A 24643-nucleotide genomic window follows, 5' to 3' on the forward strand; every position below is an offset into this window, starting at 1 on the left:
AATGGAGCTGAACAGTGGGAAGGTTTGCACTCGCTGCTGTGGGTGGCCTTTCCACAGTCATGTATTGGCTATTGTGCAGGAACACTGGCCTTGCAGTGCCATCGAACTGAGTCAACGCAGCTCTTCAGTGTTCTGACCTAGCAATACGCTGGGCTAGTTTAAGCCAAGAAATAAGGGCTTCCAGTTTCTTATTTATGTTCACACCACAGAATGAGCAGATAAGAACTTGAGACTTTTCAAGTCATATTCTGGTACTGTTGAACTATGGTTTGCTGTTAGGCTTGAAAACAACTTGTCTGTTTTAAATCATAGAGACTATACAGCAGTGGTTCTCAACCTTTTTAATGCCGCGACCCCCAACCGGTCGTAAATCGAGGACTACTCAACCGGTCGTAAGTCGAGGACTACTCAACTGGTTCAGCACCGTTTGCAGAATGGGACTTTTGGCGGGCTCAGCAGGAGAGAGACAGCCTGGACAATTCCTATTGGCTTTTGAAAGCCAATAGAATTAGACTCTATTCAAGAGAGTCTATTCTATTGGCTTTCAAAAGCCAATAGAATAAAAGGGAGTAGCACAGCTAAGGAAAAGGGGAAAAATGGTGGACTGCGTTGTCTGGCGATCCCCGTGAAATGGTAGTTCGAGCCCAAATGGGGTCCCAACCTACAGGTTGAGAACCACTGCTATACAGGTTACATTGGCCTTAAATAATGACCAAAACCTCTCTGGGTTACTGTCTTACAATTTTAAGCAGATTAGGAAATTCAAAGAAAAGGGATACTGTCTTGTTTTAATGGATGATTAGGAACTTGAGGCTTTTCAAAACATATTCTGGTACTATTGAACTACGGTTTGCTGTTAGGCTTGAAAACAACTTCTCTGTTTTAAATTGTACAGACTGTACAGGTTACATCAGCCTTAAATAATGACCAAAACCTCTCTGGGTTACCATCTCAGTTTTAAGCAGATTAGGAATTTCAAAGAAAAAGGATACTATCTTGTTTTAATGAATGCTTAAATGTGGAGTAGGTAGTCTTAGCAGGCTAGAAGCCCAGATGAGATGTAAGGCAATTGGAGGTTTTATCCAGTGATATGTACCCTCACACGTGAAAGAAACAGCATGTTTTTGCCAGCTGCACTACAACCACCAATGAGGAAAATCTGAAAACCTCTATTCATTATCTCATCCTTCTTTGGAAACGATCCTCTTCCTGAATAGCCCAGAAATTCTCTGGGTGAAAGCATTTCTAGATATGGCAAGTGGTAATATGATGGAAGATGGGGGTTTAAGACTTACATCAGACTACATCAAAGTATCTGCAGGTGAGTTGCTCACTTTTGTGTTGAGTCCATGAAGACTGAATCTTTTTTTTCTATTAGATTTCAGATTAAGAAATGAAATTATTGCTATAGTAGTCTTGAAGTATGTGATCTCTTTTCATTTTGGATGGGAAAAGACAATGATGTTTTAATGTTAGTAAGTAGACACTCTGAATCAGCTGCTTGTAACCTAAAACAGCTTACCGTTGCTCATTATTTTTGTCCCCTACCAAACAAGCATTTTCACATCACTGGCTGCATTCACATTTTGTACTGTAAAATTATAATCTAGTCTATCTTAATTTTTGCTCAGTATATGACGTGAACTGAACAACTGTGGTCTGTAAACCATGGTTTATGGCTTAGAGTTGTGTAAATCAGGCTACTGTAATTTCTTTAAAAATAAGGTCTAAAATCATGTCTTAGCATCATGAGGTCTAATCAACTGAGAAATGTTCCTAGTCTTCTGTTATTGTGAGCCAAAAACAATTCCTACCTCATTTTACAAGCCTTTAAGTATTCTCTTCAAACTTCTGGTTGCCAAATATCAGCTATATTGATCTGAGCTTTATTTGTATGGGAATGGTTTTTTTTTTTTTTTTTTGCTTTTCTGAGTTTCTTTCCACATACTTATGATGGCCACATATAGCAATTTTTCTGCTCAGCAAAATGCATCATTGACAGGTTCTTTAATTTTGAACAGCAGAGTCACTACTGTATTGAAGTCACTTTTGTGCAAATGAATCCATGTGAGAAACAGAATACTAATTATAATTTCATTTTAAGGAACTTTCTACATGTATGTAAAACCATGTTTCCTAATTGGAATATAAACTTTTAAAGGTAGAGTAAAATTTCAGAAAGCTACCTTTTGAGATAGCAGATTAGGTGTTGTTGCTAGATTAATATGAAAATATTTGGGTACACCTCTCTCTTGAACTTTATTCCTGTGTCCAGGCCACGATTCTCAATCTTGACAACTTTAAGATGTGTAAACTTCAACTCCCAGAATTCCTCAGACTGCATGCTTCTACGAGTTGAAGTTCACATATCTTAAAGTTGCTCTAGGCCAGGGGTAGGTAACCTTGGCTCTTTTATGACTCCTGGACTTCAACTCCCAGAAAAGAGCCAAGGTTGCCTACCCCTGCTCTAGGCAATCTAATTTCTTTCTTCTCAAATCAGGTCGACAACATCTAGTTTATACAATATAACTATTTCAACAGTTTCTGCTGTTCTTTAATGGGGCAGAAAAACCTCAGAAAATTTTGAGCACCACATAAGTGAGTTATTTGATTAAAGTGCACCAATAGTTTACATCCAATATATGTCTGAATACAAAGGATAAATTTGTAAATATTTATCGCTTTTTAACTTGCTGAAGTCATTGCCACTTCTAGCAGATCCAACTTTAAATTTGGCACAATTGCACTCTAACTCATCAGTCTAGGAAGTGTCACTTTTATAAGTGATACACTTTTGAAATGTAAATTACGACTAATTAAAAGTTAATGAATGTAGAAAGTGTAACCGTTTTCCCTATCCTTCTTACATTACAGTATTTATCTTCACACTTGTTCATACACACTATGCAATTGTCTTCCGTAAGTTTCCAAAGAAGCAATTAACAAATTATGAATACTAGATGATTAGGGGTGAGAACTTGGTGTAGTGCAGGGGTAGGCAACCTTGGCTCTTTTATGACTCGTGGACTTCAATCCCCAGAATTCCTGAGCCAGCTGGCTCAGGAATTCTGGGAGTTGAAGTCCACGAGTCATAAAAGAGCCAAGGTTGCCTACCCCTGGTGTAGTGGTTACAAGACTGTGACTTCTAGTTCTGCTTTAGGCACCAAAGGAGCTGGGTAACTTTGAGTGAGCCATACCCTGTCAGCCCTAGGAAGCAGTCAATGGCAAACCATTTCCAAAATCTTGCCAAGGGAACTGCAGAAACTTGTCCAGGCAGTCACCATGAGTCACCCCTGACTTGAGGCACACACATAACAAAAAGATGATAGATATGGAGGTGCTCTTCCTAGTTCCATCATAATTATTGTTAGGTATACGCATAATCATTGCTTCACGTTTTAATCTGTGTGAGTAGATGTCTCTCAAAAGGTGAGCCTGCTTCCTTGATGAAAATGCTTTAGGAAGGTATATTTAGCACATTTCTGGTTGGAATAACACGTCTATTTATATCCAGTCTGTTTGTATCCTCTCCCAGAGCACAATTTATATATCATTTTTCCAGCAGACCACCAAAGTTCTCTCATGACATTTGAGCTGTAGAGTTTGAAAAATATACCAATGGGATTTTTTATCTGTAGGACTCTGCTGAATTTATTTCAGTCTGAACTGGAAGCTGAGAGTTGTATACATAGTATTTGCAATATACATATCAACATTTATTCATTTTTGAGGCTTAGATATGAAAAAGACATCTGCATTTTTACATATTTATTGTATATGGTGAGAGTAGCATCCTCATTCCAATTAAAATTTAGTAATACCACTCATCTGTACCAATGCACATGTACTGAGAGACTCAACATTGGCTTTTAAAGTCCCAAGATTACATGTCAAAACCAAGCTTTCTTACATGTTAGAATAAAAAACAAAAACAAAAATGAAGTACTATAGCAGTATTTGGCAAGTGTGGACAATTCTTTAGAAGTAGCTAAAAGTCTACATCAATTAACTTTTTTCCTGAAAAATAACACTAATCAATGGAAGTAATTCACAGCAGTTTAAAAAAACCCAACCAAAACTGTATCTGGATTATGGACACAGTAAGCTGATTTTACTAACATCAAGTGCTATAATGGTACTTATACTAACCCTATCTTTACTGAATACAATGTTCATTAAAATCTGTTATGATCCAGAATGTGCCCTTACTGAGCAAAGCAGAAAAAGATCAGCCAACCTCTGCATTTACTTACAAATACATTGCAGAAAAAACAGAGTCTGTCCTTTGTACACCTATATGTCATTCACTTGAACCTAGTCTGCTATTGACCACTTTACACACGCACATTAAAACTGGAAGAAAAAAAATGAACAAAAGATTACACTAATAATGCTTTAGTTCCTTTGCCAATATACAATTGTTAATTGAAAAGGAAAAAGGAATGTAACAGAACAGGTATGAAAGAAGGTTTTGCAGACTTTTATTTTGTGCATGTTTGTCAGATGAAAAAGGTAATGTCTACAACTTCTTTGGTGCCCAACAGCATACAAAAATGTAAAAGACTATTAACAAATAAAAACAAGCTCAACCTAAAGAAGTATTTCCAAGGTTAGTGCATATCATGACAATTCTGCTTATGAACACAGAAATCACTGCAGAAATAAATAGAATGTCTTGTAAAAAGCAGCAATTTCATTTTTTTTTGTAAACTTTTGTTTTTACAACACAGCACTGTTCAAAATAAAATCCAAAAAGGACTGGAGTTTATCATTGTGGCCAAGAGTTTGTACCTCCTCAGCTGTCTTGGTCCAGTTAATCCTTTTTTCTTTACCCCCTTTTTTTTCGCTTCAAGTCCAATATGCAGCAGTCTTATAAAAGGTGCTTGGTTAGTTCGTCTAACTGTGAAGTGGCAAATTATAAAATTTATTTCCTGCTCTCAAACACATACGGGTAGATCTCCTCCACTGCAGTGGCAACAGCCTTTACATTTGGCCCTACAAATAAACAGGGAAAAAAGGATCAGAAGAGACACAAACAAACCTTTGAAACTTTATTAGTGGAACTTAATACTTACAACAATTTTGTTCTCCAATATTCTAAAAGCGAACAATTCCAACACTACTGAAGCAGAAAATAAAACTAGCCTGAAAACATTCATTAAATTATACATCACACACATCCATATACATCCTAGATGGATCTTCACTCTTCTCACACTGAAGACTAGCTGTACCATAGACTCAGAAGAAAAAAGTGCAAATTCAGCAACTGATTTCCCAAAATTTGCTACTTGCACTTTATATCGTTATAAATTACCTGTTATCATCAACGGCCACCCAACACTCCAACTCAAATTAGACCTTAATATAACTATTTATCTTATTTTTCTTCAATTATAAGTCCAGAAAATCTTCACTGGGATCCCAACATGTAAGAATCAAAGTCTTATTTCTTCTCAGCAAGACTGAACAAAATTGTTACTTCCCCAGAGTTTCTAAAATATAAAAAGAAGAATGTTCCCCATTGGTACAATGGGATATTTATTCTTAAAGTGTGTAAGTCACAAGCAGAAAGAAAGGGAGATGTAAGCCTTCTTCCATCATAAGCTGCATTCCTGATTAAAAAAAATAAATAATTGTAATTGTAATTAAATTGGATGTATAACTAAACTACTTCCTATGAAATAAGAAGCCAGTTCTTTGTCAGTCAAATTAACTTATAGATGAATTTGATACCTCAAACACCTAATGGTGACAAATTAACTGATCTCACTCAATTGTAACTTAATTCCTGTTTTTATCTATTACATTTTAAAATTTCAATCGATTAAGACTTTCAGTCTAAACAAATTTAGTTTGACTGATTTCAGTCAAATGTCACTTGTCACACAGGATTGATACCATTTTAATGGAAAAACATTTAAAAAAAGTGTTATATGATTTACAAAAATGACCATACAGAATCAACACTTAAAACATAAATTGTTTAAAAACAAGAATATGGCCATTCATTTATTCTTTTCTAGTACTGCCTTCTATCGACTTTCTTATAGTCCTTCAGGCTACAATGGCTATTTCTGCATCTATTAATGCTTCATGAGGTATTGAGGAGGAGTATACTATCATAGTATTGTTATTATCTACCAAATAAACTGTTACTCCATATTTTTATAGCCTACTCTCAGAATACTTGAATGTGTATCTCTTTAGTTTTGTTTTTGCCAACCAGAGTCCATAAATAATCTAGTTTTGCTTACATAAAGTCCCTTTATTTTCTCTTTTTAAAATGTTCTCTACCTAGGCATAAGCAAGAGATCTGAATTTTAGTTAAGACTGTATTGTCAGAGAAGGTGAGACAGAAGTAATTGGGGATTAATCCAATCTACAAACTTCTCCCTTGGAATTAGAGCTAGCATTTATAAAAACACTGGACCTGTTTTTAGCTGGCATTCCCAACCACTCCACTCCAACACTAGATATGTTTAATGTCTTGCCGAGCGAAGAATTCTATTAAAGTCAGATTTTTGCAAACTCTTTGTACCACATTATTTGGTCTTTATAAAGGTAGTATCCACTAAGAATTTTTGTTATTGTTTTCATGGTTATACAGCTATTTTTAATTACCTGAGGTCCCATTGTTAAGATATTTATTCACAAACATGAATAAGTACCTGTAACTGTGATACTTCCTGTTGAAAAAATCTGTAAAGTAGCTCTAAGTGTTTTTATTCTGTAGCACACTGCAGGATGAAGCTCTGGTTCATAACTAGGAAATAAATAACACGAAGTGTATTTCAAAAATAAATCCCAATAGAAAAACATAAAACAATTTCAATTTGTATAGTACAATTATACTGGACTATACCTGGCATGGGGTCGGTTGTTTCTTGTAAATTCTGGCAATCGGACTTCAAACGGCATGTTGCATACTGCTAAAACATTGACAACTTTAAAATCTGTAAAAATCACCTTTTTGAAAGAGAAAGAACACGTGGAGATAGAAGTATTAGAAAACGTTTAAAACTTAAATAAAGGGGTTTCATACATTTCTGTCTCATTTCATAGAAGTCACCAGTTGTTTCCTGTAACTATGGCCAGAATGTACTTTTTAGCATAAGATCTTTTTTGAGAAAAGAAGTTAACATATTTTAGTCCGCAGAAAATTATTTCAGTGATCAATTTCATATAATTCAATTAAGTTGCTGCAATGGCAATAAAGAATTACTAAAGTTCCTAAAAACTGAGAAATATTCTGTAATTGTCCTTTTAATCATATTCCTGTTTCACAGCAAACAAACCTTCACTGAACTTGCAGTTGCTATCTTTTAAAAAAGAGTAATTCTATTTTCCCATTTTGCTTTTAGAAGTATTTAATTTACCTTGGCTAAAAAGAATTAAGAAACCAAGCTATTCAAAAGATAGCTGCATCACTTGAAAGCAGTTTTGGGCAGGAGCCATATGGAGTAAAGTGGCATTAATCAAGTCCCTAAAATCCACATGTATCAGTTCTTCTAATAATTAACAGAAAGGACATTCCAGAATGCTGTAAACACAAAATATAACTCCTATCCATTTATTCCTATATATAAGAAGGTGGGGTGGGGGAATGTCACATGAGATGCTGCATCTGCAGAGTATCCTTTACATCAGTGTTTTTCAATCTCAGCAACCTTAAGTTATGTGGACTTCCACTCCCAAAATTCCCTCAGCTAGCGTGACTGCTCCTTGGAAGGCCAGATCCTGAAGTTGAAACTCAAATACTTTGGCCACCTAATGAGAGGGAAGGACTCACTGGAGAAGAGCCTAATGCTGGGAAAGATTGAGGGCAATAGAAGAAGGGGACGACTGAGAATGAGGTGGCTGGATGGAGTCACTGAAGCAGTAGGTGTGAGGACAGGAAGGCCTGGAGGAACGTTGTCCATGGGGTCGCGATGGGTCGGACATGACTTCGCAACAACAAACATGGGAGTTGAAGTCCACACATCTTAAAGTTGCTGAGATTGAGAAACGTTTATTTAGATTATTTTTTTAAGACAAGCTACACTGTCAGAAGTATCCCCACATTCTACTGCACTCTCGGGGAAAGAATTCATTTTGCTTCTTAAAACATAATACACACGCACACACTCCTACACCCACACATGCAGTGCAACTGAAGTCTGAATACTATGATTAAGTTCTATTTATTAAAGAGGCTTTCACCTTCTTTGAATTATATAATGTCAAATTGAACACACTGTTACTTTATTATCCTTTTAATAAACTACTTATTCATATTTGGATTTATAATTGGCAAAGTCAGTATTGGTAGCTGACAAAACATTGTATCATTGATGTGTTAGCAAAGTAATAATATACAAACCAGCAAAGACAAAGGGAACGTAGAGGTGGGAGAAGACTTGCTCTTAGTACTGAGTTTTTGCAGGAAATGCATGTAGAGCCGTGTTCATTCAATTCGTTTTGCATTCTGTTCCTTACAAAACAACCTGTTTTGTAGTATAGGGTCTAAGCATTTTTTGCAATGACTCAGCTGATGAGAGAAACTCTCCTTTACAAAGAAATTGAAGAAAAGAAAGAAAAAACCAGTTTTTGACCCCATTCTGTTTTGTGATGTTTTGCCTGGAACGCACAGGATTCATCAGAGAAGGAAAGGTTATAATTACTAATAGTGAGTATAATCAGCGGACTTTCTAGAAACCAATCCAATAAGAAAATCTCTGAATGAGAACAAAAAGAGAGGTGTCACAACTGACAAATAAATCAAAATATATTTATTTCAACAGAAAAAAAAATACCTGAAAACCTAGTTTTTGCAGACTACGGGCTAGTCGTCTGGCACCAAATTTTGCTTCTGCTTCACTAAAGTTCAAAACAAACATACAAACAACTAGTTAAGGGATTATGCAATTAAGCATTACTAATACATAAATGATTTCATTAAAAAGCAATAAAAATATAGATTAAGTATACCTTGTAGCTCCTGTGCAAATTACTTTCCCTGAGGACCAAATTGTTGCTGTAATCCTGGGTTTCCTAAGCTTCATTAATACTTTCTGAAATCAATCAGAGAAAAAAATAAATTGAAAAACCTAAAAAAAAATCTAAATGCTATTATTTAGAACAGTGGTTCTCAACCTGTGGGTCGGGACCCCATTTGGGGTCGAACGACCATTTCACAGGGGTCACCAAACAACGCAGTCCGCCATTTTTCCCCCCCTTTTTCTTAGCTATGCTACTCCCTTTTATTCTATTGGCTTTTGAAAACCAATAGAATAGACTCTCTTGAATAGAGTCTAATTCTATTGGCTTTCAAAAGCCAATAGGAATTGTCCAGGCTGTCTCTGCCCTGCTGAGCCCGCCAAAAGTCCCATTCTGCAAACGGTGCTGCACCAGTTGAGTAGTCCTCAACTTACGACCGGTTGAGTAGTCCTCGACTTACGACCGGTTGGGGGTCGTGGCATTAAAAAGATTGAGAACTACTGATTTAGAAAGATTCAACATAAAGTTTCACTTCTGAAGTACTCTACACTGGAGGGAAAATTAAAATTCTTACTAGCATATAGTTCTGTTGTTTTTTAAACATACTATGATAAACTAACTCAAACTAAAAAAGGCTGGCTGTAGAAGAAAAATATATAATTTCTTCAAAAGGTTTAGGAGCTTGGGCATTGCCCCTGAAGATGCCCTGGATCGACCCAAGGAGGAGGAGGAGGAGGTGGTGGTGGTGGTGGCGGCGGAGGGGGAGAGGGAGTAGTAGTAGTAGTAGTAGTAGGAGGAGGAGGAGTAGGAGGAGGAGAAGAAGAGGAAGAAGCAGCAGCTTTAATACTAGGAACTAGTTAACAGTTTAATTACTGCAAGTTTAATTGAACTTGTAAATGTACTAATAAAAAGTACAGACATCATTTATTCCAACTACCCTCTGATATTTGAATTTCCATATTCTACAGAAATTTTAAACCATCTTTAAAAGTAATAAAACTTAGTACATTCAAGCTATATTAGCACTTCATGCTACTTTCTCAAAGTTGCTGAATCAATAATACAATTTTTGTCTTTACTACTGACACATTGTAAAATTATTTTCCATCGTCAAATAAACTATCTAAAATGTTTTGTTGTGTTTTGAGCTGTTTAGAGTTTTCAATAATACATGAGAGAACTCTAAAATTAAAATGTTACTTACCCCAACGTCACGCTTGTATATCACATTTGCTCCCTCCAAAGCAATCTTTCTCAAATTTAAATGACATCTTGTTCGGAAGACACAGACTACATTTGTGATTAAAATATCCAATGCAACGTCACTGTCTGCATCCATTGGGATGATTTAAAACACAGATTCCCAGCACCATACCATGAAAGATCACATCCTGAGGGTAAGAGACATTAGTTAAACTGATATCTATCAAAAAGTATATCAAAAAAGTATATCAGTATGTTTTCACTCCCAAAAAGATGTCCTAATTTGAAAAATAGTATCTTCCTGATAACTAACATTCCCCCCCCTCTCTCTCTCTTTCTCTCTCTCTCTTTCTCTCTCTCTCTATATATATACACATACACATATATAAATGTTTAAGTTACAAACATCTCTCTGATTTGATTAGAATTTTTTTACAACTGTTTGATCTAAGAAAATTGATATCCATTTAATGCAAAGATAATATGATTTTTTTTAGCCAACCAAAGTTGTTAAACATACCATCATCTGCAAAATGCACTACGAAGAATACTTTCAAACAATAGAGTTAGCCCTGAAATTGTTTTATTTATAATTTAATTTTCCAGAGCTTTTTCTTTTTCAATCTTTTTGTTATTACAATTGTTTGAAATTAATATTACTTCACTGATACTTTTCCTTTCATTAATTTAATACATTTTTGAAAACAATGTAATTTATTCCTAGTAGTACCTTGCTAAACATAATGTTCATAACCAAATTGTTTTCTGTATTAATTAACCATAAATCTATTTTCAAAATTCTGGAAAGAGGTTTTGTTTGCTTCAGATTCACCTTTTATTTATACTCATACAAATTTTTTCAGGGTGTATCATCACCAGTCTTAAAACACTTTTCCTGCATAAGATAAACACGATCCTTAGTGATTTAGACTAAGGAAATTACAGTCCTGAATTTATACTATTTCCAAGTCATAAGAATCTAAGAAACAGAAACCTAACTGAATTGTTAATGTTTTTCCTGACTCCTGATGGCAGAGAGAGAAATACATTGTGACATTCAGCATTTCTATGCAACACGTTCTTTTAAATTATGAAATATATTCTACCAAAGTATAAAATGTACATTTTTACTCTTTTATGCAAAAGAAATTGTGCCACTTCATTTGGACTTAATTGGAGCTTGCTCATACTGGATGGTATCATGTCCAAAGTTAATGCATAGAAATGGGTGAGATCTATTAATCAAGAAGTTATCTTAAGTTATCACTGGAAAATCTAAACACATTCCAAAATGAACACATTCTTTAAAGTTATTCTACTTCAATTTAATTTTTAACAATTATTTTTCAGCCATAAAAATCTGTCTAAACATAGTCTGAAGTATCTGAATTAGGGAAATCTTCAACCCATTCCTTAACTAGCTCACCTTAAATTACAAAAAAGAGTGGAAAATGGATATTATATGATTTTTTGAAATCCAATACCTATCACCCTTAACCAATGCTAAGGAACAACAGGACTTGTTCAGTAACAACTGATGGTTCTCACACTATTCACACTTTTTTTTTCAGCTCAAAAATTTTATTTCAAAATTCAAAACTAAGAAAGAGACCATCTGGTAGTTCAAGATAGCAGCTGGGGAACTGAGAGGAAAAAAAATAATATAAATCTTTTACTGGAGAAAAGGATAATACAGGAAACCTACACAAGTTCTGGATACCATTTCCTGAAAGTGCTTTCTGCAAGTTAGCTAGCAGCTGTCCACTAAAAATAATTCATTTCCCACCAAATAGTGATTTATTTATTCCCGAGTTCAGATATGTGTGAACATATACACAACTTGTTTCTTAATTATACACTCACTGATTCATAAAAAATACTTCTGCATTTTTTCTCTAGGATGCTATCATAAATTTCAGAGTTGCGGGTAGAAAAAGAGGCACTTAATAAGATCCAGTAAGATTCAAAGGGCTGGATGCTCTGTAATATACTCAAAAGTTCATCTACAATATTACCCCATCCTCCAATTAAGAATATTCATCAGTTACTCTTTAATAATTTTTAAGATGTGCGTATTAGTTATATATTTTGAAGGAATCAGTTCCTTCTTTTGATGATTGGCATGCATTTCAGCTTAAGAACTAATTATATGAATTTCACTCCATTGGAGTGTTTTAAATTTGCCATTGTTTTGATAGTGGCAAAATAGAATTCACTTGTTTTGTCCTATTGTCATCACTGCAAGGTCCAATACTCTTAAGGAGTAGGAGTACAGGACAGAAGCAATTGTGTAAACTCCTCTCCACATAGTACAATAGCTCAAGGCCATCAAGATTTGTTGTATATTCACCTTGTCTAGCTCTAAATTTTAATATTGCTGTACAGAGATGGTAACAAGAGTTCAAGACATGGGGAACAAAATGCAAGTCATCCAATGAGAGGCATTTATTTCAATTTTACAATGTTATTTGAGGGAGAAGTTATTTGAATGAAATATATAAATTTGATTGTACACATCCCAATTCCAGAATACCTCAAGCCTTGCCTATTTGAAAAGAAAGCATATAGTGGAAGATGACTGATACTGGAGAGAAAGTTTCTTTTATTCTAAGAGAGACCCCAATAATAATTAAAGTAGAGCTCCTAAAAATGGGGATCCTAGATTTGTGAATTTACCTATTTGTAAATATGTGTTTTCAGAGTACCTTTACTGCTTTACCTGATTGTCTTCTAGAATATGACAACTTTAATTAACCTGAAGCTCATTTTAATTCATTCTATTTTTCTCATCCTGTTCTATGAACTCCAGATTCAGTTGGTGGGTTTTCTGAGGTGGGGGGGTGGGGGTAGGTAAGATACTCGTTTGCATTTTAACTTCAATTATGCTTTTCTGAGGGATTATTTTTTGAGTATTATTTTAATGCAATTAATAATCTGCTTTTCAATATACTTTCTTAGAAACAAAGGAGTTAAAACAAGTTAACAGTAACAGTGGGCAGACAGATAGTTGCAGTGGCCTAATAAACATGGCTAAAGTATAAAACAGGAATTAAAATTCACTATTCAGACTTCTAAAATGCTACAAGAAACAGAAAAAATAATTCAAAATGCAACAAATATCTGGTTTTGCAGTCAAAAAGCCTGTCTCAGATTAATATCCATGTAACTTCAGATGGCAATGGAACTCAAAAGGCAACTGACAAAAATTACGGGATGCAAGAAACTCTACCTATTGAACACTGTGTTGGTACAGAATAAAAGTAATTACTTAAGTGATGAGATGGTTTCTATCAATCCAGGGTTCCTAACAGCTGTATTTTCTATAAACTGGAATTTCTTTAGAAGAGGTCCCACATATAACATATTACAATAGAGCAGTCTAAAGTTACTGCACCGTGGATAGCTATGTCCAGGCTCTATTTAAGGACTTCATTTAGAAAAGCCTGTCTCGGAAAAGGATGCACAGTATTACGAAGCCATTCGCCCCAGTGACAAGATATAAATCTGGGCTTCTGTAGAGGCAATCATATGACGAACAAAACTGGATCTCTGCACGGATCCATTTCACTTTCTGACTCCAGGAGAGGTCACAGAGGGTAGCACTGGATTATAAGAAAGAACAGCAACGGTGAAAAGGTAGGGCCTTCAGCTTATTTACTTTTTTATTAACGTGAGTCACCGAGGTTGCCAGGAAACAGAGTAGTGCCTGCGGAGGACGCCGTTTCCTCCTCCTCCTCCTGCTGGCTGTTTCCCAGGGAGGACGAATAAGGCAGCCATTCCCAACCCGTTAGCGTCCAGATTTCTTGGGCTACAATGCTCATTATCGCCCTTGCGAGCCTGGCTGTTACCCAAGGACACGCACTGCGTTGGGGAAGGCTGGCTTATGGCGTTGCAGTCCCGCTCGGGTTAATGCGGGCAGCCGAAACGGGAAGAAAGATGGAGAAACCCGGAGCAGATGCGGAGGGAAGGGGAGAAGGGAGAACAAGAAACGTAGCAGCCCCCTTTGCACCCAACCAACTCTTCGGCCCTTTCTGGACACAGAAGCCTTCCTTCCTTCCTTCCTTCTCCCACCTCTTCCTCGATCTCAAGGTGCCAGACGGAAAGGGAGAAAAAAGACCCACCCCAGCACTTCTTCCCCCGCTTCCCCGTAGGCTCGCGTGCAACGGTTCGCGGCACGAAGACCGTTACTGACGTACAGCCCGACGGTCTTTTCGCCTCCTCTTGCTCAACGGCTTCCCAAAAGAACCCGGCCGCTAAGCGACCCACAGTCGTTCGGCCACCGCCGCCGCCGCCGCCGCTTCTCCTGACGGTTCCGGGTTTCCAGGCCGCCGAATCTCTGCGACACAATAAAACATCACAAAGCGCGCGAACACCATAGACAGCACGCCCCTCTCCGCTGCCTAGAGCGGCAACCGGATGCAAACGCAGTTCTTCCGGTTAAGGTCACTGGTGTAATTCCATGTTTCTTCGTTGAGTCCGAAGGTTCCAATGCAAATCAAGAAGGGGCGTGGTCAGGGAGAGCAATCACTTTCCTCCCGCCCTCGGGGCTTTCCTGGCTGATTTCTTGAGCAAGCGGACGTAGCTGAAGGCTAATAATAATTTAACAAGTAGCTGTCGCTAGATGACAGTAGAATTCAAGAGTTTTAGATATGCTGTCTGCCATCTAACACTTATCCTAAGTATTTAATATAGCTCTCCTGGAATTAGAGAGCAATATTTTCCTTCCTTCCTTCCCTTCCCTTTTTATATATAACTTAACATGCCTCCTATTTTCCCCACAATAACCCTAGGTGAGAAGGGATAGACTTCAAGTTACCGACCTGGGTCTCTAAGATTACTTTCCAAATATGGGTAAATCACCCAAAATTAGGAAAAAAGTATTCTTTTTCCTTTAGGTAAAGACACACAAACCAATTACCCAATCAATAGAGACATTTAAATAAGGACTTCCTTGATATTGAAAAGACTTTATGATAAGCAGTTCTGAGTAATGAAGGAAAACGTTTGGGAAGCACTGTCTAAGAGGTGTACTGTGTAGCTGAGCTTGGCCGATCTTGAAAAAGCTACACAGATAAAACCTGAATAAGAAAACCCTTAAGATATCCTAATATTGTAATCCAAATTTGAAACTTGAAAAAACATCTGGAGATCAGGAGGTGGGACTGAGCCCATACTTTGGTTAACCTGTGACTGAAGGTCTGTTTTTATTCTTTTGTGGTTTTATGTTTATTGTGGGGTTTTCTTGCTTTGTTTTTCTGTTTTTTAGGTTTTATATTATTTTTGATAATGTTAGCCACCTGTTGTCATGAATTTGAGATGGGTGGACAGAATGAATGAATGAATGAAGCAGGCAAGCAAGCAAGCTGTAGTAGCCACTTCTATATTAGTATGATGAAAAGTAGATGGATTTAAAAGGAAATGACTTCATCTTAAGGAAGGGATGCTTTCCCCCCCTCTGGTAATAACTCCACCATCCTTGGTGCTGGTTGTATGTTATTCAAATGACATGTAGCTTTTCTTTACCTGGTTTCTTCAGCATACTCCATCTGCAAGAACTTTGTGTTGGCTGAGGGTGACCAGGCCCATTCTGGACAATGCAAATTTGGGAAAGGTGAGAGCTTAAGAACTACTGTATAACTGTTTGGAGGGGGATTCTAGGCCATGGGAAATCTGAAATTTCCCCATACTAAGTTCAAGAGGCTCTATGTTAAACTTTATTGTCCCCTATTAAAGGGCTTCAAGCAAAGTTATCAATGTCTTCCTCAAAAGCTACAACTCTTAAAACTTCAGAGGTCCTATGTACATAGTTCATGGAAACCATTAATCTGTGACTGAATGTCATCTGGGAATCTAGTGGGCTTCCTTGTGCAGTTGCTTGGCCAGTGAGACCAAACTGCTGACCTAGATGGGGCAGGGGTCTGATCCAGCAGGGCAATACTTACATTCTTGTAGTTCAAGATAATATATTTTCTATTAAAGATTAACCTGTTTTGCATTTTTCCCTGAGTGTGGCAGAAATGGAATGTTCCCTCCACGCAAGGCAATTGCAGGCAACTAAATTTCCAAAAAGATCATAGATCAAAATTGAAAGTATGTGAAAATGGAGACCCATTCCTAAAAAATACTTAGGTTTTTTCCCCGTACTCTTCTCCAGCTTTTTTTTTTATTTGAAACCCTGGAAACATTGCTGCTAATCAGAATAGGGAATACATAAATCAGATGGCTCTATCAAAAAACAGTATCAAAAAGCATCAGCTGTTTCCATATGGCACCATGAACTTAAAAGTAACAACCACATTTTACCTTAGAATATTATTATTAATTTGTAGTTCTAGAAATCTAAAAAAATTGGATTAGTTGGATAAAACCTAGTTCAGTTAACTACAGTTTGCCATATAATCATAGCCGTTGTGTAGGCCTTATGTTTTTCTATTTTTCTCAGATTTTAGGAACTTCCAGAGAGGACATTTATTCATCACTGTGTCAAACATAAAGTTTTACAAGAGATTTGGACTCATTGCCCCATTTCAGTAATAATCATGATAATAACAGTAACTTAAAGAAACTGGACAGTGTCAGCATTAAGAGTTATCCATGAAACATGATTTGCAAGCAGCAGATATTGTCATTTCCAAATGTCTTTGGATGGAAAAACTGTAACTGCATAACAAATGCCTCGTCTAGAAACATTATAAAGCGACTTTCTAAGAATATAGATACAGGTACTTAAAGTTTTCAAAAAGTGAATTGTTTTACATCTGTTGGTCATAATTTTGATCCAACACCTAGCCAAAACCAGGAGCTTAATGCTAGGTGTGAGTTCAGTTGTTCCTCATGTATTTTAATTATGACAAGAGATTCTTGCAGAAAACAAATACATTTATTGAAGTGTATTATGGATTGCATTGTACTAAATACAGTATCTGGAGACTAGTTTTTCATTCTTAAAAAACAAATATTTTCTACCTAATGTGATTGCAGATCTGATTGAAAACATTTTGTATATATATAATTTAGAGAATACTGTACAATGTTAGAGGAAGATAATTTTAATTTCCCTACGTAGGATTGTTTGTTTGTTTATATGGTAACATGAGTGCCACCCTGTGGCATATAAAAAGAAAACAATTGAGAAAATGTTTATCTTTGTAAATTCTTGGATATATGACACCATGTGCTATAGATCCTAAAGTTGGTACAATTTACTTTTGAATTTTTCTTCAAGCAAGTTAGAATATTTTTCTGCGTTTTTCATTATAATACCTCTATTAGCTTTTGATATCATATATTGAAATACTAAATAAAAGGAAATGGAATGGCAAAACCTATATAAAGTGATAAAAACATATACATTAAATAAATTTAACAAAGGTAACCTCTGGCTTCCTTTTAACACAGAGATATTAGCAATACAACCACCTCTCTGTAAGTTTTGTTCTTTCTTTTTCATAAAAGAAAATTGCTTTTAGATGTTCTGTTAAATATTTTAGTAAATATTCAGTTATAACAATGAGTATTAAAAAAATGTATATTCAATTCATATGAAAAAAATTGTTGCATTGTTCGGTGGAATTTCTGTAGATAAAATTGTATCTCTTAAGTGTCTGTGGAAAAAGTATAATTAGTAATAATGTTTGCATGATGCTTGTTCATTTTTAATTCGGCAGTTGTTTAGACAAACAAGCCTTTAAAGAGTAGACTGGCTTCCTGCTTCAGCTGTGAAATTTACAAGGATTTCTGCAGATCAGTCTGAAATTTGAAAAGGCTTCCATGCCCTTTAGAACTTGCATATTTTCTTTCTTGTGGCTTACTGTATCCTGATCCTAAAGAAGAGAGGGAAAATTATTTTTCTGTTGAACTTGTATTCTCTGTGAGGGGATGATAAAGCCTGTACCAAATTTAGATAAGGTGTCCTTCGTTCTTTCTTTTTTTTCCTATTTTTTCCTCTATGCAAGGAGACTTTGGGGGAAAGTATAAATTATTCTTGCTAAAGGTTTGAAACAAACACTACCAGACAATTTTCCCATCTCATCCATCATTCTGCCTCTTTTAGGTCCCCACCCCATCTCTCTCTCTCTCTCTCTCTCTCTCTCCCTCCTCTGCTTCCATCTCTCCAGCCAACCCCCAGTAAACAAAGTCAGTTTCCTACTCCATTTCAGCTATAACTGCTAATGATTGTAATACTGTGACTTTTCTTTCTAGCTTATTGAATTATCAAAATCATAGCCATTGAACATGGAGAGACAATGTATGCGCTTCAGGTATTATTAGATTGCAACTCTTAGAGTTCTCATCACTAACGGTTAGATAGGACTGATTGGGGCTTGGAAGGGAACTCTAACATAAGGATCTTGCTGTACAACTCAAAATTTATTTATTCATTTAAAACATTTATAATATAGCCATCCATCTTATAACAAATTCTGGGCAGCTCCCAATTAAAAATTAAAACAACACAAAAAACATATTAAAACTGTTAAAATCAAGTGCATAAAAAAAAAAAAAGCCTGGTGCAAGTCAAGCTTCCGCTGTGCAATCACCTCGTTTTATCAGAGTGCCTTGGGGGGAAAGTCAGGTCTTCAGTACTTTATGGAAATTGAGGAAGGGGATAGGCCTGCCAAATTTTAGGGGGGTGTTTAGAAGGGTTTTCCATGGGGCAGGTGCTGCCATGGAAAAGGCACGCCTCCCAGCTCCCATATGATAAGGTTGAAAGGAAGTTTAAAATGTTTTGGCAGAGGTCTGTTCACCAAGCTTGCTGTTGAACTCCTTAATGTTTTACTACCAATCTAGGTAACATCTTCAGTGGGGGTTTTTTGGGTGAAGTGTCTCTATATCAATGAACAAGACATTTCACCTCAAAATCCCACTGAAGATATTACATACTTTGGTAATGAAACATCCGGGAGCTAAACAGCAAGCTTGGAGAACAGGCCCCTGGTAAAACCTACAGCCCGAACTACGAATATTCTCAACAATTTCTAACGTTTAAAATGTGTTTAGAAAACCATATTCATAGGGTTCTTTTCATGTATAAAGACAAATATATATAAAGACAAAGCCATTTGCTTAACCAACATAAATTTCTCTAAACTAACACTGGCTACCTTTACGGTATTAAACTAAACTATTAAATTACATACTGAGGCATATCATATCAGACACTAGGTTCCTGCAGTGTGTTAAGCTAGAACCAAGGAAAGCTCATAATTTAGTGCCATGTATGAATGTGGTGTTTGTGTATTTGTGTGCAGATAGATGGGAACTTCTTTTGGATCAGTTATAAAGCCCAAACCCAGATAAAAGGAGGTGCAAAGAGTAATAGAATGCTAGAGGCACTTTTTGACATATTGGGTATAAGTATTGATCTCCAATACTCTGTTCACAAAATGGAGTCTAAATTCTCCTAATCATAATGAGATGCAATGAAAGAAGGGAGAGTGCAGTTGGTTGCAAATGCAAGCTATGGGTTGATTTTTTTTTTTTTTTAATTTCAAGGCCTATGCTTTGGTGTTGGTAGCATCCAAAGAATAATTTCCTCATCGCGGCTATTGGATCCATTCTGCCAGCTGTTGCAGTTCTTATTGAGTACAAAGAAAATTAGGACATCTTAGTTGTACTAATACAGAAGGTGACATTCTTATTAGCCTTTTATTAATGAATTTTCAGATAATAGAATGCACAACATTCCATTTCATCAGATTCAGAGGTTCTTTATTTTTTTTTAAAAAAAAAATGAGTCAGTATCCCTTAAAATACATACCATATAAAGAATAATGATTCCAGGGAATAAAAATATCTCTGCCTAGCTAGCACTAAAAAGATAATAAACTAGGTACTAAGCATGCTTTATTGGGGAGGGCTTTCCAGAAAGGCACTTGGAGAGGGCTCACTGCCAAATGGCCATTTAGTCAGAGATATTATTCCACTGCTCTGACCCAATTCATGAGAACTGGTTCTTAAATAGTCACATGCTAGAGCTCAAACCAAACTCCCATTTTCCTACTCTTGACAAGTCAGATTGCTCTAATTTAGTATTTTTCAAACTTGGCAACTTTTAAGATGTGTGGACTTCAACTCCAATACAGCAAGTTTGAAACACACTGTTCTCCTTACACAGAAAATACTCCGAAGTTCATTAGTCGCCCAGTGAAACCTTTTTACGTTATGTTCATGTTGTATTATCCCTTTTAATAACACTCGAAACTTAGAGAGTTGGTAGAGCCACAAGCTTATAACATGCTGGATCCCCTTAATTTCTCTTTCTGTGACTGTACCACAAAGAATGGCCATGTATTCAGGTCCCTTAAGCTTCAGGTACCTTACACATGGCTAGATACTTTAAGAATAGATGAGAAGAGAATAGATGAGACACTAACAGGAAAGAAATTAAAATAAATTCCTGGGTTTCAGCAGAATTCCATATTTATGGCATGGAAGATGGGGAAGAATGTAGATTCAGGAACTTTTTTTATTTAGATTTGTTTGATTTACTTCAGGTGGAATACTAGCTATGAATAAATTTCTGTTATTCTCAGAGAATATAGAACAGAAAATATTCTAATTAAAAATAATATAACTCACAGTAAGTAATCCTGAAGAGGAAACATATGAGTATTTTGCTAACAGAATTCTAGTTCTCCAGGGACAGCCCTATTTTTAAGAAGGATGACAGGCAACAGAAGATTGGACATCATGAAATGGCAGCAAAAGGATAATTATTGATTCATTGTTATGATCTTGTATTGTCAGGCTGTAGGAGAGATATCAGTGATTTTTCTGTCCTTAAAATATGAAATTCTAATACTGTGTACTGTTTGCTTCTCAGTCTCAGGAATGAAATGATTTGAACCAACCCCGTGGATGACTTTTAGGTCAATAAAATCACACACACCCCACATGCATCTGAACTGTGTTGAAGGAGTATTCCTAAATTCACTCAACAATAAGGCTCATTTTAGGTCAAGGTTTTTCAAATTTGGCAACTTTAAGATCTGTGGATTTCTACTATAATTCCCCAACTGTCTGGGAGAATTCTTAAAAGTTGATATCCACATATCTTAAAAGTCGCCACATTTGAAAAACACTGCTTTAAATGAACTCTGAGCACAATGTTAGGTGGGTTCAAACCTAACCGATAACAAGACTGAGACCTTTTTCTTCGTTTGATATAAAAAAGATAGTCCATTCCAATGATTCAATTCAATCATAGTTCTTGTCTTCCCCAAACTTTGGGCAGGCTCTTTGCACATGTTTGCTTATTCAATGTAGCTTTCTTAATTCATTTCCTAATTAAACAAAAAACCATATACAGTACTTTTTTTTAAAGTGGCAAAATTAGAGAGAGGGTTAGATTTATTACATTGCGTTATATATTCATTATATTGCAGGTAGCAGCCAATCAGTATTAAAAAGTCAGAACTGTTTTTTGCTACAGATTAGTTATCTTGTCTTACCTTCAGCATATTTAGAGAACATCATATTTTTCAGGCCAGATTTTGAAGAACGAAATTACATATGTTGTTAAAAAACAGTTTCCTTCCTGACACAAAAAGTTTGGGTAATACGAAGGATTCTTTGGGTTAATCCTCTTCCATATGCCTTGGTCCCAATTCTAGTAAGGTCCAGGGTTACTGTTACTTATGACACGATAGATTAAAATTGGCATTTATCAAGTAATTAGGCTCTAAGACTGCAGAAAGACCCCTCAGTACAATGTTTTTTTTATTTACGAATAAATATCTTCATGTTGCAGATTTTATACAGCTGAAATGTCATTTACCTTATATAAAAGAATGTGGGGCCTGTGCAATTCTTTGTTTAAATTTCATTGAAGATGGCAAGGGGGAAAGAATGACACTGCAGTCTTTAGCATACATCTTGCACATACTTCAGATAAGCTAATTACCTCTTGGCACCCTCTCTCTTTATAGTTATAAAATATGGGGGTGGGGAACCGAGGCCTTAGGGCCCATATGACTCCTCCAGAGCCCTGTACACGGGCCTCAGGGATTCTCCAAAAGTGGCTGTTGAGCTGTAGTTTTTAACAAAATTGGAGGAGACACATAATAAATATGAGAAGACTTATATATACTGCATTTAATTAATTTGGTTTAAATTCACTTTAATTGAAATGCTGCTGAATTATTTTTAACAAGCTGGAAGGAGAATCATTAAATACATAAAAAGTGAGATATATTCTAGTTAAAATTCAGTTAAAATTCCGCTGAATATTGGTAACGTGACAGACCAAAAATACAAAATACATGGAGAGTTATTGACATTGCATTTAATTATTTGGTGCACATTTCAATTTGATCATTCTGGATCTGCCAACTTTCTTGACCTAATTCTGTCCATATTTTAGAGTCTGGTGCTAGCATGCCATAAAAACCTAATGGCAGCTCTCTCCTGAAAAGACTATTTACTCATAAAGGTGAAGTAAGTATCCTTAATTATTTTAATATGAAAAGAGGATACTATAGTTATTCTAGGTTAATTAAAACCAAGTATATATTAATGTTGTATTAGACTTGTTTCTTACATCACATTTTACAGCCATAATCTATGTAAGAGTAACAGATAATTATCTTGATACACACAGCCACAATATCCCTTATAATTCTGAAGCATGGATACACTGGATATTAGAACCTAACTAATTCTGATGTGATATCACAGAGAAATTAATGATCAAATCTTTCTCTGTGAAATTTGGTTGCAGAAAAATCCCGGGGATTTCTAGCTTATTGCAAAAGAGCATTGGCTGTCTTTAGATGTGTATTTTTTTTTTTACTGAGCCTGCTACTCAGAAGTTAGTTTTGTCATAGGTCACACACCCATGTTAATAGAAAAAAATGTTTATTTTCTTGTGTCTATATTGTGTAATTTGCACAATATCCCAATAGATGTATTACATGTTGCCTGGAGTTTTGTAAGCAAAAATCTGGAAACTTTGTCAACTTCCGTCTGTCTTAAGCTATCTTTGTATCACGCCATTAAGAAAACTATTTCATGCATGTGATAAGATGGTCCATTAAAACTTCTACAATAAACACGATTTTTAAGCTTACGCAAGATAGTTACATCTTGGATAAGGAATCTTAATCACATCTTCCAAAACTGCCAGTGTTCCTTCTACTTGTTTATATACCTTTTAGTTAGTTTTTTTTAACATATTTCCAAGTCAGGCTTAACTTTAGTGAACCTTTTTCCCCATGGGAATGTTACTGTTCCCAATAGGAATCCAGGTATCAAATTAAACAGAATATTACTTATATATATGTGTGTGTGTAAGTATGTATGTATGAACGAATGAAACTGTGGAAATTTAAAGCCCCTCTGCTGGGAATAACAGTATAAATAACTGAAGACATTTTGTAAACAGTGCGGTCATAACCTTGAAACGTTAAACAGTTCTCTGGGATCTGGTGCATCAGCTGCCTCTGGACTGAGCTGCCTCAGAGGAAAGAGCCCAGCACTTTTTGTTTATCTCTTCGCTTAATCTCTCACAGAGTAACAGATCAGATCAATAGAAAGAATGATGTTTAAATTAAAGCCAGGGCACCAGGAATGTGTACAAGGCAAGAATATCTTCCCATCCAAATTATCCCATCAGTGTTTTTAAATATTCCTTAACATACTACCCTGGTTCCACCATCTTACCTGTAGGGAGGCTCTGGGCCTTGATGAAAAGGGGAATTATCTTTGCAACAAGGCTGCACTGCTAATGGACCCCACCTTGAGGAACTTAGTTCTAAATCTGTTTTCAAAGTTGTGCACCCTAAAGAAAGGAACATTTGAAAATATCCTTTTATCTTCCAATAATTTAAATTATTCTTTGAGGATTAATAACAAATTCCAGGTGATTTGTTATCCAGATAGGGATGAGCAGTTAAAGATTATCCTTTTCTAAGCAAAACTGTATAATGTACACATATGACAAGTGCTTCCATAATACTTTCTAAAAAGCATATATTTAACATATATGTAGCCTTGCATCATCCAATTGTTAAAACATTTGGAAATATGGCATACCTTATAATTTTATTCAGTGTTCCAGCAGATGACAAGTTGAGACACCAACGTGACTGAATGCAAAGGCACCAGATGTTCTCCTTATAGACTTCAGCAATCCACAAATTGGAGATAAGGGTTTATAGTGGGAGCCTGGTTTGTAATGTCCCATGGTTTGTACGGGTGCATGCACATGTGCATGTGGAGATTGTCAATATAGCCCAGCCAGCCCAAATCAGATGGTTAACAAAGACAAGAAATATGTCCATTTTAGTAAAACAGAAGTGTTGGGCTTCCCTTTCCTTCAGTTTAAAGGATGTAGACCTCTAAAGAGGTAAAGCTTGAATTTGTGGTCCTACAAAGAAATCATCTTGCCTTGACTGTTTGGTTAAACCAGATAAATAGAAAGGTGGTTTCATTTAAAGAGTATTCCGAGTTACCAAAAAAT

General features: G+C 36.0%; 1 protein-coding gene and 1 long non-coding RNA gene across 3 annotated transcripts; one reads left to right on the top strand and one right to left on the bottom strand.

Moving 5' to 3' along the window:
• Positions 1–3633: 3633 nt before the first annotated feature.
• TBPL1 (TATA-box binding protein like 1) lies at positions 3634–14574 on the bottom strand. 2 transcript variants are annotated; one of them, XM_039323705.1, is made up of 7 exons: positions 14379–14574; positions 10184–10370; positions 8971–9053; positions 8796–8859; positions 6866–6969; positions 6672–6766; positions 3634–4995 (listed from the first exon to the last, which is right to left on the bottom strand). In XM_039323705.1, the coding sequence occupies exons 2-7, from the start codon at positions 10316–10318 to the stop codon at positions 4925–4927; spliced, it is 552 nt and encodes a 183-aa protein (XP_039179639.1). In that variant the 5' UTR covers positions 10319–10370; positions 14379–14574; the 3' UTR covers positions 3634–4924. The 2 variants fall into 2 exon arrangements, with proteins under 2 accessions (XP_039179639.1, XP_039179628.1); XM_039323694.1 differs by having other exon boundaries at positions 14304–14574.
• Positions 14575–14676: 102 nt separating this feature from the next.
• On the top strand, positions 14677–18897 carry LOC120299180. Its single transcript, XR_005554358.1, has 3 exons — positions 14677–15378; positions 15719–15793; positions 16625–18897. It is a non-coding gene; the product is annotated as an uncharacterized LOC120299180 (long non-coding RNA).
• The last annotated feature ends 5746 nt before the right edge of the window (positions 18898–24643 follow it).

The sequence above is a fragment of the Crotalus tigris genome, unplaced genomic scaffold (assembly GCF_016545835.1).
Source record: "Crotalus tigris isolate CLP2741 ecotype Arizona unplaced genomic scaffold, ASM1654583v1 scf7180000017611.44802233496:7321179, whole genome shotgun sequence".
NCBI lineage: Eukaryota > Metazoa > Chordata > Lepidosauria > Squamata > Viperidae > Crotalus > Crotalus tigris.